This window comes from Vicugna pacos, chromosome 14 (genome assembly GCF_048564905.1).
Source record: "Vicugna pacos chromosome 14, VicPac4, whole genome shotgun sequence".
Classification (NCBI taxonomy): domain Eukaryota; kingdom Metazoa; phylum Chordata; class Mammalia; order Artiodactyla; family Camelidae; genus Vicugna; species Vicugna pacos.
The window spans coordinates 1,175,617-1,189,963 of NC_133000.1; the positions used below are offsets into that span (position 1 = coordinate 1,175,617).

General features: G+C 43.5%; 1 protein-coding gene and 1 long non-coding RNA gene across 13 annotated transcripts in view; one reads left to right on the forward strand and one right to left on the reverse strand.

The window, feature by feature from the left end:
* The first annotated feature begins 955 nt into the window (after positions 1 to 955).
* On the forward strand, positions 956 to 4,316 carry LOC140701053 (uncharacterized). The gene is made up of 2 exons (XR_012079813.1): positions 956 to 1,266; positions 1,614 to 4,316. It is a non-coding gene; the product is annotated as an uncharacterized lncRNA (long non-coding RNA).
* Positions 1,778 to 14,347, reverse strand: part of ZDHHC20 (zDHHC palmitoyltransferase 20) — a 54,158-nt gene continuing 41,588 nt past the window's right edge. For 3 of the 12 annotated variants that reach the window (XM_072975984.1, XM_072975991.1, XM_072975992.1), the window contains 4 exons: positions 11,367 to 11,456; positions 9,883 to 9,998; positions 8,785 to 8,862; positions 4,050 to 7,473 (listed from right to left, as the gene is read on the reverse strand). In XM_072975984.1, coding sequence (XP_072832085.1) covers positions 8,825 to 8,862; positions 9,883 to 9,998; positions 11,367 to 11,456 — 244 coding nt within the window. In that variant the 3' untranslated portion in view covers positions 4,050 to 7,473; positions 8,785 to 8,824. Of the gene's footprint in view, positions 1,869 to 2,064; positions 2,190 to 2,804; positions 3,117 to 3,416; positions 3,569 to 3,645; positions 3,766 to 4,049; positions 7,474 to 8,784; positions 8,863 to 9,882; positions 9,999 to 10,343; positions 10,389 to 11,366; positions 11,474 to 14,347 lie in introns of those variants that run through there. The other 9 variants (XR_012079809.1, XR_012079808.1, XR_012079807.1 and 6 more) reach the window with 9 other exon arrangements.

Here is a 14,347-nt window from a genome sequence, read left to right on the forward strand (position 1 = left end):
TTGTGAAATAGATATCCCCACCGCACAGGTTAGAAACAGGCTCAGAAATGTCAGCAGTATTCCCGTTAACACAGTTAAACAGTAAAGGTAGAGCTCAGGACTAGGTTTATGTCAAGACCACATTCATTTAATATAGCACACCAGCTGCTATGAATAAAAGATTGTAGCTTTGTTTCAGTCACTTCTCAGCCAAGGCAATGCTGTAAAACGTTTGACTTTTGAAAACTCCGCAACTTGATGCCACAGCCATCGTAAATTTTTTTTTTAATACAAAGCTCACTGCCACTCGAGCTGTTCACAGTCACACATACAGTAAACCATCTGTGTCAGCCTGTGCACTATGAACATTCCCTAGCTTCTTTCCCTATTGCAGCTCCTGGGGTTTCCATCCAGTTGCTCATGTCTCATATTTGTAGAGGGTTGGTCACAAGTCAGACCCGGTGCTGTTAGTTTTGAACCTCAAGTTTACTGTCTCACTTGATAAAATGCAGTGTGATGACTGACTGCAAGGATGAAGAGTCCAGGGAATAGGCCATTTATCAACCGTGCCTAAGCAGTCAGGAGGAGGTGACCGCTGAGCAAATTTTTAGCTTGCCTGGCAAGCAAATGGGTGGCAGGAATCACAGGCAGAGGTGATTATTCGTGGGCTTGTCACAGTTTAGTACTGATGCAGTGTAGTGAGGAAGAGCAACGGTAGACAGTGAGGCTGAAGACGTGGCCAGGGACTAGAGCATGGAAGGTGTTGTGTGGCACCTGAAGTTTGGCTTTGACCGTGGAAGTAATGGGGACTCATGGAAAACGTCTAATTAGTGGAAAACACTGTCGAGGGGGCTTGTTGGAGGAAGACTCTGGGAACAGAGACCTGGTGGCTGTTACAGTAATCAGCTATGTACTGAATTTGTATGGTGGGTACAGAGTTTAAGAGGCAGAATCAACAGAAGTTTGTGGCCTACTGTACGGCTCCTTATTTCCTAGCGTAGTCACTGGAAAACTCCCTTGATGAACTAACTCTACCATCTGCCTTTCCTTGTTTGAAACCTACTTGGTTGCTGAATGTTGCTGTGGGAAGTCACATAATTAGGGTTATTTGTTTCTGTCTAAATTCATGACCACGAGCCACGGACCAGAACCCAGCTGCGCAGTCGCCTTCCCATGTGTCGGCCTGCTAGGCCTGCTGTGACGGAACCCCGCAGTCTGGGTGGCTTAGACAGCGGACATGTCCTCCTTCCTCCCAGTTCTAGAAGCCAGAAGGCCAGGTCAGGGCAGGTCAGTGTTGTCAGGGGGCTGCAGGGAGGCTCTGTTCCAGCCTCCCCTCTGCTTGCATGTGGCTACCTTCTGTCTTCATGTGCTTGTCCCACCGTGTTGACACGTTTGTATCAATGTGTGTCTAAATGTCCTCCTCTTGTAAGGACACCAGCTGTACTAGATTAGGGCCCACCCTCACAGCCTCATTTTAATTACCTCTTTAAAGACCTTATTTCCAAAGAAGGTTAGCTGGAAGTTAGGACTGCAACATAAGAATTTGGGGGAACACAATTTGGCCCGTGAGTGTTCTTCTGATTGGTGCAACTTCCTCCCTACTCAGTGAGGTAACTCTCACCTTTTCTGTCCAGGAGCCTTCCATCTGCAGGCCCTCCTCCATCCCACTCTCAGCCAGGGACCCAGCCTCAGTCACTGACGGAACCGAAGCCGTCCGCGCGAATGCATCCCCCTCCACGGCACCGGACCTGCTGCGTACGTCCTCTTTTCGCCTGTGTTCGAACGCTGCGGCAAGGCCTCCTTTACAATGATGAACGGAACAGCTTCTCTCTTCTCTCTCCCAAAACTTTGGTGAGATGACAGTAACGAGAGTTTAGAAATACTTAACCCTTGAGAAGGAAGGGAACGAAAGTAGATTTCAAGGGATATTTTGGAAGAAAAAAGATGGATAGAGATGTCTGACAATTAAGGGAAGAAAGCTGTGACCTAAATAAACGCCTGTAGAACAGAGGCAGCGAGCCCCCCAACAAGGAAGCTCATGTGGGAGGCCCCTGGATAATGGGCCCCAGCAGAGCTAGCGTAAAACAAGGGGAAACGTGGAATGGACGTGGAGGAGCCGGGGACAGCATTACCAGCACCACGGTCCTGAAGCTGAAAAGTCGGCAGGTCCAGACAAGCAGGAGGATGGAGGACTCAGGAAGGGAGGTTCTCTAGGAAACGGCAGAAATGAGGTGTTTGAGTTACATGTTGGCAGGACCACGTAATTTTAGTAAGGCTGCAGGATAAAAGATCAGTAGTCAAACTGGGACATTACGCATTACACCAGCGACTGACACATTGTAAATGACTGTACTTCAAAAGAAGAGACCAATAGTCACAAATTGTATTTTATATACCACCAATGAACAAGCAAATTGAAACTAAAAGTGCCACTTTCAGTAGTTTTAAAAATATTACTTAGGGGGTGTGGGATGGGGGTGGAAGGCCACCTGGCCGTGGGTCACCCCCCCAAATTACTTAGGGGTATGTCTGAAAAAAGATGTGCAATACCAACACACTGAAAACTACAAAGTGAGAGAAAGAAATCCGAAGGAAATGGAGGGAGACCCTGTGTACACTGGTCAGAAGACTCAATATGATAACTATTGCCAGTTCTGCCAAAACTAATCTGTAGTTTCAATGGAATCCCAATTAAAATTTTAAAATTAAAACACTTTGTTTGTGGGTAGAAACTGACTAGCTGATTCTAAAATCCACATGGAAAGTCAGAAGACCTAGAATTGCCAGAAAAACTGTGAACAGGAAAACCAAAGAGGAGGACTTACGCTGCCTGGTTTCAGGAGTTACTATAAAGCTGGGGCGATCAAGCAGCGTCAGCGTTCAGTGTGGACGACGAGTCCACAACAGGAGGAAGTCCTCAACAATTCATAATCGAGTGGGTTGACCTGAAAATGTGTCTATGGCTGACAGAAGTATTCCAGGCAGCACAGACGTCAGTGTGGCTTGGAGGCCCTGAGGAAGTGCGACGGAGGTGAAAGCCGGGATGAATGGATCGCCTCACGGAGAACACGCAGGGAGGAGGCGTTCTTGGTGGAACAGCACGTGATAAGTCAGAGTAGAAACAGCATTCCAATCCCCTTTATCACACACAAGGAAATGACACAGAGCAGTTAAAGTCAATGAAGTTAACTTCACAGGATTGCTCACACACCGTGGAAACCTGCTACACAGAAGAAACCAAGAGAGCTCTCACCCCTTTAGCTCCTGGGGCACAGGAGTGGGCAGAGCCGGCGACCGAGGCCAACATCACCAGACGTTCCCAGAGCGGCTCCCAAGGGCCAGCTTAGGGGAAACGAGGGAAGTAAGGCCCCCGTGGCGTCATCGGTTCTGCTCTTTGGGTGTCCAAGCCCCCAAAAGTTTGCTTTATCTTTACTGACCTATACTGGTTCCTGCAGGTATTCTGAAACGTTACTGCTGGGAATCATAGCTCTGTCTCACAGCTTTCTTGTTTTATTCAGCTGCCTTAAATGTCAAAACTTTGTTCCTTTGGAAGGGAGCTGGAGCACAAATTCTTGTGTAGAAAAGAATTCTACAAAAGATAAAATCTATTACTCGGCATTTCAACAATCACAAGTCGGTAACTTCTATAGTGTCGAGGGTACTTACAATCCTAAAGTGACTTCTGAATCGAAACTTAAATTATGTTTTCTCTCGCTCCCTCGTCCTCCGAGATGGCCAGCACTATGTCTATATCTATGGGGTTTGTATCTCTCTGAATAAATCAACCTTTACTCAAAAAAAAAAAAAAAGAAAGAAAGAAAAAAATTATGTTTAGTTAAAGCTAAGTTAAAACCACTGTGAATAAAGCAATCTGTACTCCTGGCCTAAGAAACTACAATGTTGCTGCACTCAAATAATTCCTACCTTAGATGTGGTTACGCCAAACTGCCAGCCAGACCTCTTTCTCTAACTAAACACTGTGTGTTACTAGATTTCCATAATGACTAAAATAATGGTTATTCTCTCATTTGGTAAATGCCACTTATAACAACAACAACAAAAACAAAAACTTCAAATACAGGATTTTGTTTATTAATAAAGTAAATCATGATGATGATTTCTGGGAAGAAATGTTTTAAAAATGTTCCGCCTTCATGTTAATGTAGGTTAGGCCACCCAAAAGACAAAGCAAAGAGTTAACATTAAGTCATGGTCCAAGGTTACACTTATGAGAAACAAATACAAGACTTATGGGACTTAGTAAGTAAAGACCATCAAAGTAAACTGTATTTCAGATGTGTTTATATAAAAACATATTAAAGATCACTTTAAAATAGTGTCCATCTTTTCTTTTAAATGGGCATAGACTCATCTGCAATCATGTACAAATACAATAAACCCAACAGCTTTCTTAAGCTTTTAATACAAATACAATTCCTCCTTTATGCAACCCAACAAGATAATACAAAATGAAGTTGTTAGAAAAATATGGACCTTTCTGAATCTATATTGCATTTTTAATTTAAGTTGTAAAATACAGTTCAGATCATATGAAACACATGAATTTCAGGATTACAGATTAGCTATATCTTACAGAATAGTAGCTATGATCTTTATGTTGGCTGAAATGCAAAAATATGATTAATTTCTCAATAACAGATTAGTTAAAAATACTTTCCATTGACAGCAGTGCCAGTCCTAGAACAAAATATAAGTGAAATGTATTTGTAAGTCTTATGTCTTTTCATTGCCCCAAGTATGCAGATCCTAACACTGAGCCCTTAATATGCATCTGCAAGATGACCGAAGGGAAAGCTCACATGTCTGGAAAACTGTGATTTAAACAATCCTGTAAACAGTCAAAATTTGCTTTCTAATAGAAGCAGAATTCAAGTAAACATTGCATATTTGATTTAAACTAACTTTACAGTTAACTTATGACATGAGATCATAACCACTAAATATGTAAAAGGGTTTTAAGAAAACCATGCATCTGCAGAGATGAAACTGAACTATGCCGAGTAACCACGTGCTGCAGCTGCTCCTGGGTTTGGCACAGTGACGGTGGTCAGACGCCTCAGGGACAGAATGTTCAAGTACACGCCCAGGTAAAACCAAGTTTCCTGTCTAGTTTGTTTTTAATGTGAAAAGCAAGACCTGGAATTCAACCTTATTCTCCTTAAATGTCATCACAACTGTTCAAGTGTTTGAAAGACCAAAGGTGGTACTAACACATTCTGACGAGGCTCATTTCGGCCATTTCTCCCCCAAGGAGCTGACAGCACGACTCAACACAAGCTGAACTACCCAAGAGGCAGCCCCTCCCGGATCCCCACACGCCTGCAGGCCCTTGCTCAACAGTCACGAGTATGTGTGAGCGAACTCAGCCAAAAATTATTTAGAATGTGGCAAATGTTGGCCATGAATTAATTAAACCAAAGATAACTAAAGTAAAAGGCTTTCGCTGAAAATTTCTGAAAAGGTGTTTACTACTAAAAATGATGTTAAGTAACAGAAATTAAAAGAAAACACACTAACGCACCCAAGCAGGCTGAGGGGAAAGGTTAAGCAGGTGCCGGCCAGTCCTGCGACCTCAACGCAGAGATACCCACAAGCACCAGGAGGACGTGTCTGAAAGCATCACATGCGTTCAGACATTGTCATTTCCTTGTAACATGCAAACTGCCAAACTTAAGTGTCATTTCTGGTTGGTAACTGATGCCCCCTAACTCTCATACAAAAGTTTTCTAGAATCAAGACTGTTAAGACCGCAGAGTTGAAATAAAGGTGGAAGAAGCCATATTATACAGCATTTCAAACTGCATTTTCAAAGCCAGCCCATTCCTCTGGTTCAAAGAGAAAAAAAAGTTACTTCCCTTTAAAATCTAATATTAGCATAGCCCACAGAATTAGACAAATCCTGTAACTGTAAACCTGGAGCATGTGGCTGTAAAACTTACGCTGCATTAGGAAATCACAGAGCTATCTCTAGTATATTGCTTGGCATCCAGAAGGAACTACACAAATACTTGTTGGATGGATGTCATACGGTATTGTGAGAATTACAAACTGAAGACTGTTAGAGGGCACCCAGCCCAAGTCATGCCAACAGCCCGGCCCTAGCCCCACTCTACAGACAGGAAACTGTAATCGTGACACACACAGATGGCGCTAAAAGCGGCCTCATTACAGAAGTGATCAGGCGTGTGCGCGTGCCCGGCTAAGCAGAGTGGATGAGGAGGGACGGCGGCAACATCTGTGCAGTCTCTCCTTTACAGGACGCTGTTTTTCTTCAGAATTAATGCGACAAGTCCTGCTGCTTAGACTGAACTTCAAAAGGAAAAAGGGGAGCTGGGTCTAAGCAGAAAGAGGTTGCTGGTAGGGCAGACTGTGCATCCTGCACTTAAGAGTGGAATCCACCTCTCAGAAAACAGAGATTCCGAACGATGGCTCAGGTGAGAATTTCCTCCTTGAGAACAGTGTTATGCTAAACAGTTTCACCCTACTTCAGTTTACAGTATTCCTTTAACAGGTTTCAAAGCAGATCTCAGTGCTTCCCTAAGCTGAAATTTGGGAGCCAACTCAAGAGCAGGCAGCACTCAGTGTCTTCTAACAGCTGACCTGAGGTCAATCTTTCTCTTCACTTTTCTTCTGGCCACCTCCACCTACTCCTACTGTGACTGCGTTTCTGCAACACGTGTAACCTTTGTTTCCCTGCCTGTATAAATACCCATGAAAGCTCAACAAAAAAGTACTTCAAAAAGCAGAGAGAAACAAAAATGTCTCACACGGCCACATTTCTTTTAACCCTTGGGCACAGCAGCACACATGGTTTAACTAATGCTTAGAACGAAGCCTTCAGTGAACTATACAAAAGTACTCCATGTTTTAAGCAATTATATTTAGTTATCTAAATCCTTCTGAGTGTTATTTAATAGCCAACAATAAAAAAATCTTTATTAAAAATGTTGAAAGGTATAAAACAGTAACTGTAAATTAGCAAACACCAAATTTTTTTTAAAAAAGCAGTTACTTTCTTTCCCTCACACAGCACAAGCAGCAGTAATTTGCATATTGTTACTCGCTTTCAGCCACCACGCTGACCTACATCACTGGAGACAAATTTTTAGCTTGGTTTCTAGAGTGAAATAACTAAGAAATAACTCTACTAATGTAACTCAGGGATCAAAAACTATGTATGCCATGTTAACATGTGACCCGATAGCTCCTGTCGCAGCATGTCGGAACCGTAAGTGTTACTTCCAAAGCAAGTCCGAGTCACTTTCGTGGCTGTAAGTCAGCGTCGACCGAATGGGCTCATTTAAGGCTAAGGCGTCTTCCCGCTCTGAGAGGTGCTCCCGTGGGTCCAGCGGTCTCACAAAGGTTTCCTTTTTAAAAAATATGTCTTCTGTTATACTTCAACTATTTCATTCCATTGATCATTTTCTTGCAAATAGAAATGAAAATATCAGTCCATACTATGCTTTCATAAACCTATAAAACCAGAAACAATTGAATTATTGATTAAAATTTGATTCTGTATTTCTGAAAATGAGATCTATTAAATGATTCTTTGGGCTAAGGTGTAAAGCTGTTATCACAGGCAAGGAAAGAAATACTGGAACGCTGCTAATATTACAGTAACTGTGATCGTCTTTAGAAGCAGCCAGTGAGGTCTCGATGCTGACTGTCCTTTCCTGACGTGATGAACAGAGCACCCACCAGAGGCAGAGTCTCTCCCCCGTCCCTTCTGTTCTCCTGGACACAAACTGAGGGGACTGTCTCGGGGGTCTGTGGAACCTCAGCGAGCATTCTCGACAACCACGAGCGCCAGCCGTTACCCCACCATGAGGAGAAGGAGCCTGGTCTGAGGGCTGAGGACCAGGTCCCAGGGGCCTGCCAGTGACATGTGACCCCGCACCTGCAGTCCCCGCTGCCCTCCACCCAACAGCTGTAACTTGGACACCGGTTCCAAGTCCTCTGCTAGGAACTGAGCACTAACGACTCACACCAAGCAAGGGAGCAGACGGCCCCAGCCGAGGTGACAGATGAGAACAGGAAACCGAGGCCCTAGTGGCGTGTTGTCTTTAAGCTGTTAGGTTTGAGGTAATTTGTTATGTAGCAGCAGGTGACCAATAAACATGACACGTAGGTTTCCAAAAGCCTCACAGCCGCGCACAAGCCACCGCGCCCCGCTCCTGACCCGGGCGCGGCACTGGCTTCTCTGCTGCGCGGCGCCTCCCTGCAGCGCCAAGCGGGGCCCGCCGCCCAGGCCCCCACCCCCCCACCCCGTCCCGCTCAGATCCCCTCGCTCTGGCTCCCGCCGCACGGCCCGCATCGCTGGCCCGCGACTCCACTGCAGGGAGGTGCTCTTCTGCTTATCTCGTGCCCAGTAAGTAACATCAACGAACCTCTAAGTCCCTTTTTTGGCCTGCACTCTTAGTCACTTCTCTGGGTCAGATTTCTTCAGTAGTGGGCAAAGGTCAGCTCTTTCCCCCTTTTTTTCCCCCTTAAACTAATTCATAAGGTGCCATTTACTGAGAAGGTTAGCTGTCCACCTACCAATCCTAAACAACTTGCGTTAGTTTCTTCATTAGTCTATCAACAGACACTCACTGAGACCGCGCAGGAACTTAAGAGAAACGGGATTTAGGCAGACGTCACCTTCCAGTCTTTCCTGACCTACCTGACTGCAGACACAATGGAAAGAGTTTAAAAACAAAGAGCGAACTGCAAATCGTTTTGAGATTATAACACGCAAATAAACTGCATTTGTTCAAGGAAATTACCTTTATACTGTCTTACCTTGCTCTTATTCAATTGGTTAGTTATGAACAAGTGGAACTCAATTTTCTATTGCCACTGTAACATGGTTATTTGTCCCTGTAAGCACATAATTATATATGACATGACAAAAAGAAGTATTCAGTTTCTGGCCAAATGGTAAAATTGATGATTACAGTAAAAGCAAGTCTTATGTAAGCACTAAATAGGTTTCTGGTGCCAACCGTCTGTCTCCTGGAAGAACAGAAGTGCTAAGATCTGAAGGTCTGCTTTTATCTTATCCTTGTAAACACGTCCGCTGACTCTGAGGATGCTCAGCAGCACTGACTGAAAGTCCACAAAACAAACGTTTCCCGTGACCTCACACAGAAGGTCTGCCAAGCCTAACGAAGGTCCTCACGATGCTAACAGAACGGAAATGCTGCTGGAAGCCAAACCAACCACAGCGACACGTCAGAAAGTCTGACAGCAAGTTTGCAAGTTTTAGGGTATTTCCTTCAGTTAGTACAAATTGATCTGAATGTCCAAACCATTTTCCTACAGTGCAAGAAGAACATTACTACTACTGTTATTAAGAACCACGGATATATTTTAGGCTATAATGCTGGTAAATGACCACGCTAGATTATAAACCCAGGTCTGATTGAAAAGCCCACTGCTATCTTATCAATTGTTCTATAATGTATCCATAATTCATCACATGATTAAGTCATCAAGAAAAGGTTAAAATATATTCAGTGCACTCTTTTTTATACTATGACAAGACAGCCAAAGAGTACAATGCATTTCAAAATTATTTTCAAATAGGCAAAAGCTATGACCTTTAAGAGTATTATGCCAAAGAACCCTCGACATCTGAGGTGACAAAATCCATGGCTGGGGAACAGCAACAGCAGCCCCGCCGTGCACAGCGCGCATGGGGCAGCCACCACAGCCTGCTCAACCCCCGCCTCCACAGAGGCCACCGTGGACACTAGCACCCTGTGTTCAAGATATTTTATTTAAAAGTTTCACATATTTTAGTATTTCAAAATACCACATTACATGTTTTGATTTTTCCACATTTATTAACTTTCATTTTAACAAGATGAAGCCATGTTTTCAGATGGTAAGTCTCACCTGATCCAGCAGCACCTGCTTCAGGTCCATTCTCTATCCACTGAGATTCACTGTCCAACAAGCGGTTTTTTGATTCACTAAGCGGTTTAGTAGGAAAGGGCTGATTTGAGCCAATACTGAAAAGAGGAGCAAATAATTTAGTAAACAGTTTAATGCTCAATTAAGGGTACTTAATTAATAAGCAGCAAATTAGTATTCCTTCTCCTAATATATGAGGGCAACTCATGAGATCTCAGCACTCCAAAAAAACTCCGTCTTCAAAAGAAAAAAATGCCCCCAACCCCCCCACTGAATGGCTCTCTAGACCCAAGAATCTGTACTCAGCACTGCCAGTGAAAACAATCAGACAAAAGGAAAAGGCTGCAGGGCCAGTCTGAGACAGTTTTACCATGTTAACCACGAGCCATAAAGCAGCACAAGGACAGGTGAGGGTCTGTGTCTGTGGCCGGGACAAAAGTTACCTGTCATTTCCCAAGTTTTCTGCTTTCTACCTCTGCAGTATAGATCTAAGGGGAAAAAATGATTCAGTGATTCAGTGTAGACTTATTTTTCTAGCTAAGAGGTCCAGGGAGGGAGGGAACAGAGGGACAAAAGAAGGAGGAAGGGGAACTACTATTCGTTGGGTGCCTGCTCCGGGCTGGACACGGAGCTGGGTGCTTTCTACACGTTACTGCAACCTGCACAGCCACCCCGGAGGCAGCATGACCGCTCTCCCCTTACAGAGCTGGACGCTAACTGCTCAGACCTACAGCAGACGTCAGAGCTCGGAGGTCCCAGAAGGCCTTAGGCTCTAGGCTCGAAGGCCTCCGTGCTCCTGAAACTCATCTGCTACCTTGAAAGTTTTAATCCCTCCTCCCCCACAACTTATTTCTGGAGTAATTAAGTTTCAAGGGTTTCACTTTGACAGAAGTGTATCTATCTTTTTTACAATCTCATTTAAAAGAAACTATTTCTCTGAACTTGTAAACCTGTCTGCTTACCATACAGACCCTGAGAAAATATCCTCTAAGATGAATAAGAAAAACTCTGCATTTGTACATTTGAATCCTCACTAATATTATTTTCACACTACAGTTAAAATCTGTTTATCAAATAAACAGTACAGCGACTAACTTCTTTGAAAACTAACTGACAAACCAACATACTCCAACCTTGCAAGAGGGTCTCAGTTTCTGGGGAGACGCAGCACAAGGAGGGAAGCTGTGCTTCCTGCTTGGACGCGGGCAGTGTCACGTGACTGCCCTGGCTCGACTACACGCAGCACTCACTTTCTAACTCGCAAAACTGTTTTGGTTTGGATGATAAAAATATGATTATCTGAAGCACATCAGGTGTATGCACAGAATAATCCTCAGTTAAAAAACTCTCTGTAATTTCTTTCCCTGTCTACACTGGCTTGCTTCATCACACCGTGTTCATCTTTGTATGACACACATGGTTTGCTTTATCGTGAACTCTGAAAAATGAAACGACAAGAAGCACACCTTCTGGCGTATTCATTTTGGTTTGAAACAGAAGATTGTTCTGGGTCCGTCCCCACCAGGCGAGTCGGGAAACTGCAGCCATCACCCGGACTGTACAATGAAAAATACTGGTGATAGTTTAAATTATATTAAGTTAGAGCAAAATGGTCAAATTTAACACTTGTTTTTCAGAGGCATAGTATAAAGAAATTATCATAACTAGTCATTTCAGAGTATAAGTCCAAAGATTTCTAATTTAGAAGGTTATCAGCCTCCACTGAAGAAATGAGCCTTTTTCTTCAATAATTTACAAATATTTAAAAACATACTTTACATGACTGTTGAGGTTATGGTGCCTATTAAAGCTATGATACCTCAAACATACATGTTCAAATATTTGGGTAGCTGACTTGCTTATCACAATCATTTAAGACATCATCAAGGTTTGAACTGAAATTCATGATATAAGTTTCACCTGTTTATTCATTCAACAAAATTTATTAAACAAATATTTACTGAATGCATATGAGGTTTCAGGTACCACTTTTTTGAGGGGGGAGGTGTCAGGTTAGTTATTCAGAGGAGGGACCGGGGGCCAGACGCAGGGTCGTGTGTAGGCTGAGCGTGTGCTCTAGCACTTGAGCTGTACTCTCCCCACTCGGGCACCATTTTAAGTGCTAGGGACACAGCAAGTGAACAAAAGAAGAGAAAATCTCTGCCCTCAAAAGAGTTTACAACCTAAAATAAGTACAGCTATGCCTTACTGCCACATTCTAAACGCATCAAAATCGTGTGCAACAGGGACTTCCACTTCCAGCCAAGATGGACTGGCCTCCTGTTGCACAACCGTCTTCAAAACAGGCAGCACAGAACTGTGGCGTCTGAAAGACGAGGCACCGACAAGGAGCCCCAGCTTCTGCAGAACCTGAGCGCCAGGAGGGGAAAGGCGCAGAGTAAGGCAGTCCCACTGAGCTGAGGGGCACAGATGGGGGTCTTGAGAAACTGAAGATGCCTGACTCTGTCGGACAGAGCTGGGAAAAGAGGGAAGTGCAGACACCTGCACAGGGCTTTCCCGGAGTCACCAGATGAACACTTGGCCAAACACGTGAATCTGGGAAAGTGGACGGGAAGGATTCCCAGCTCACAGAGCACTGAAGGCCATTCAAGTAGAGACATGGGACACTAGCGTTTGGTAGAGACCCCAGTAGGCTCTCCCCTCTGTTGTGGAGTTAAACTTGCCCCAGAGAAAATGCTTCTTTATACCCAACCTAACGAATCTTCAAGCCTCAAGAGGACCAAGCTGGAACACGAGCAACTTAACTGTCTGCCAAAACAAAACTCAACATTCCCTAAAGGGAGACAATAAAATTTAAATACTTAGAATTCAAAACGTCCACCATCCATCCAATCAAAAATTACTACCAGCAGAAAAAGTAGCAGGAAAATGTGCTCACAACTAAGAGAAAAAGGTCAATAGAAACGATTTAGAAATGACCGTGAAAACCTGAAACAAAGACTTTAAAATAGTGATTATAAATATGTCCATGAATTAACAGGAAAAAGTGGATATAATGAAAAGAGAAAAGTAACATGTAAAAAAAGAACCAAATTGAACTTCTAGAGCTGAAAAATATAGTATCTGAAATAAAATTTCATTGGATGAGCCTAACAGTAGACTAGATGGTACAGAAAAAAAGATTAGTGAACTTACAGACATAACAAGGGAGACTATCCAACTTGAAGCAAAGAGAGAAAACAGTCGGGGTGGGGGAAGGGAGGGGCAGCAGCAGTGACCTCTGGGTCACAATGAGTATTTACAAGGACCGGAGGGCACAGGAAGAGGGGAGCAGGCAGAAAAAGACGGAAAATTATTTCAAAATTATTAAATTTGATGAAAACTATAAATTCATAGATCCCAGAAGCCTAACGAGCTCCAGAGAGGATAAACACAAGGAAACCCACACCATGGAAAATTACTATCAAACTGCTCAAAACCAGTGATCAAGACAGAATCTCAAAAGTAGTTACAGGGGAAAAAGTCACAGAACTGACAGGCAGACCTCGATGTACCATGTTTCATTTTGCTGCGCTTCGCAGATACTGTGGTTTCTACAAGTTAAAGACCTGTGGCAACCCTACATTGAGCAAGTCTATTGGCGCCATTTTTCCTACAGCATTTGCTCACTTCCTGTCTGGGTTGCATTTTGGTAATTCTCACAATATTTCAAGCCCTCCACCAGCAAAAAGATTATGACTTGCTGAAGGTTCAGACGATGAATGGCATTTTTTAGCAATAAAGCATTTTTAAATTAAGGTATGTATATTGTTTTTTTAGACATAATGCTATTGAACACCTAACAGTCTACAGTTAGTGTAAACATAACTTTTATATGTAACTGGGAAATCAAAAAAATCGTGTGATCCCCTTTATTGCAATACTTGCTTCATAGTGGTGGCCTGGAACCAACCCTGCAATGTCACCGAGGCATGCCTGTACAAACAGAGGAACAAAACTGATTCCTTGTCACAAACAACACAAGACAGAAGATAATGCAGCAACATCTTTAAAGAAGGGAATAAAACACACACACACACACACACAAACACCTGCCAATACTGAAATTTCCATTTAGAGAAAATAACCTTAAAACAAAAAAACAGTCTGTGTTCCAACCAGAGAGGAAAGCTTCATGCAGATAAAGCGCACTGAGAGACAGACGCATTTGAAGACCCACCCAAAGGAAACGCGGAAGAGTGAACAGAATGATGGACAGGCCCCTGGTGAGCCAGGCAGACCCTCCGGCAGAGTCACAGATGTGCAGGTGGGGCTCCTGCAGTAATGAGAGGCAGGGGATGGCAGAAGAACACGTGAAGAAACAGTGGTTAAAGTATCTTCCAAATCTGATGCAAGTTAAAAAATCACAGATCCCAGAAGCTCAAGAATCCTAAGCACAGGAAGCAAAGAAAACCGCACGGAGGCACAGCATAATCAAGTTTCATGG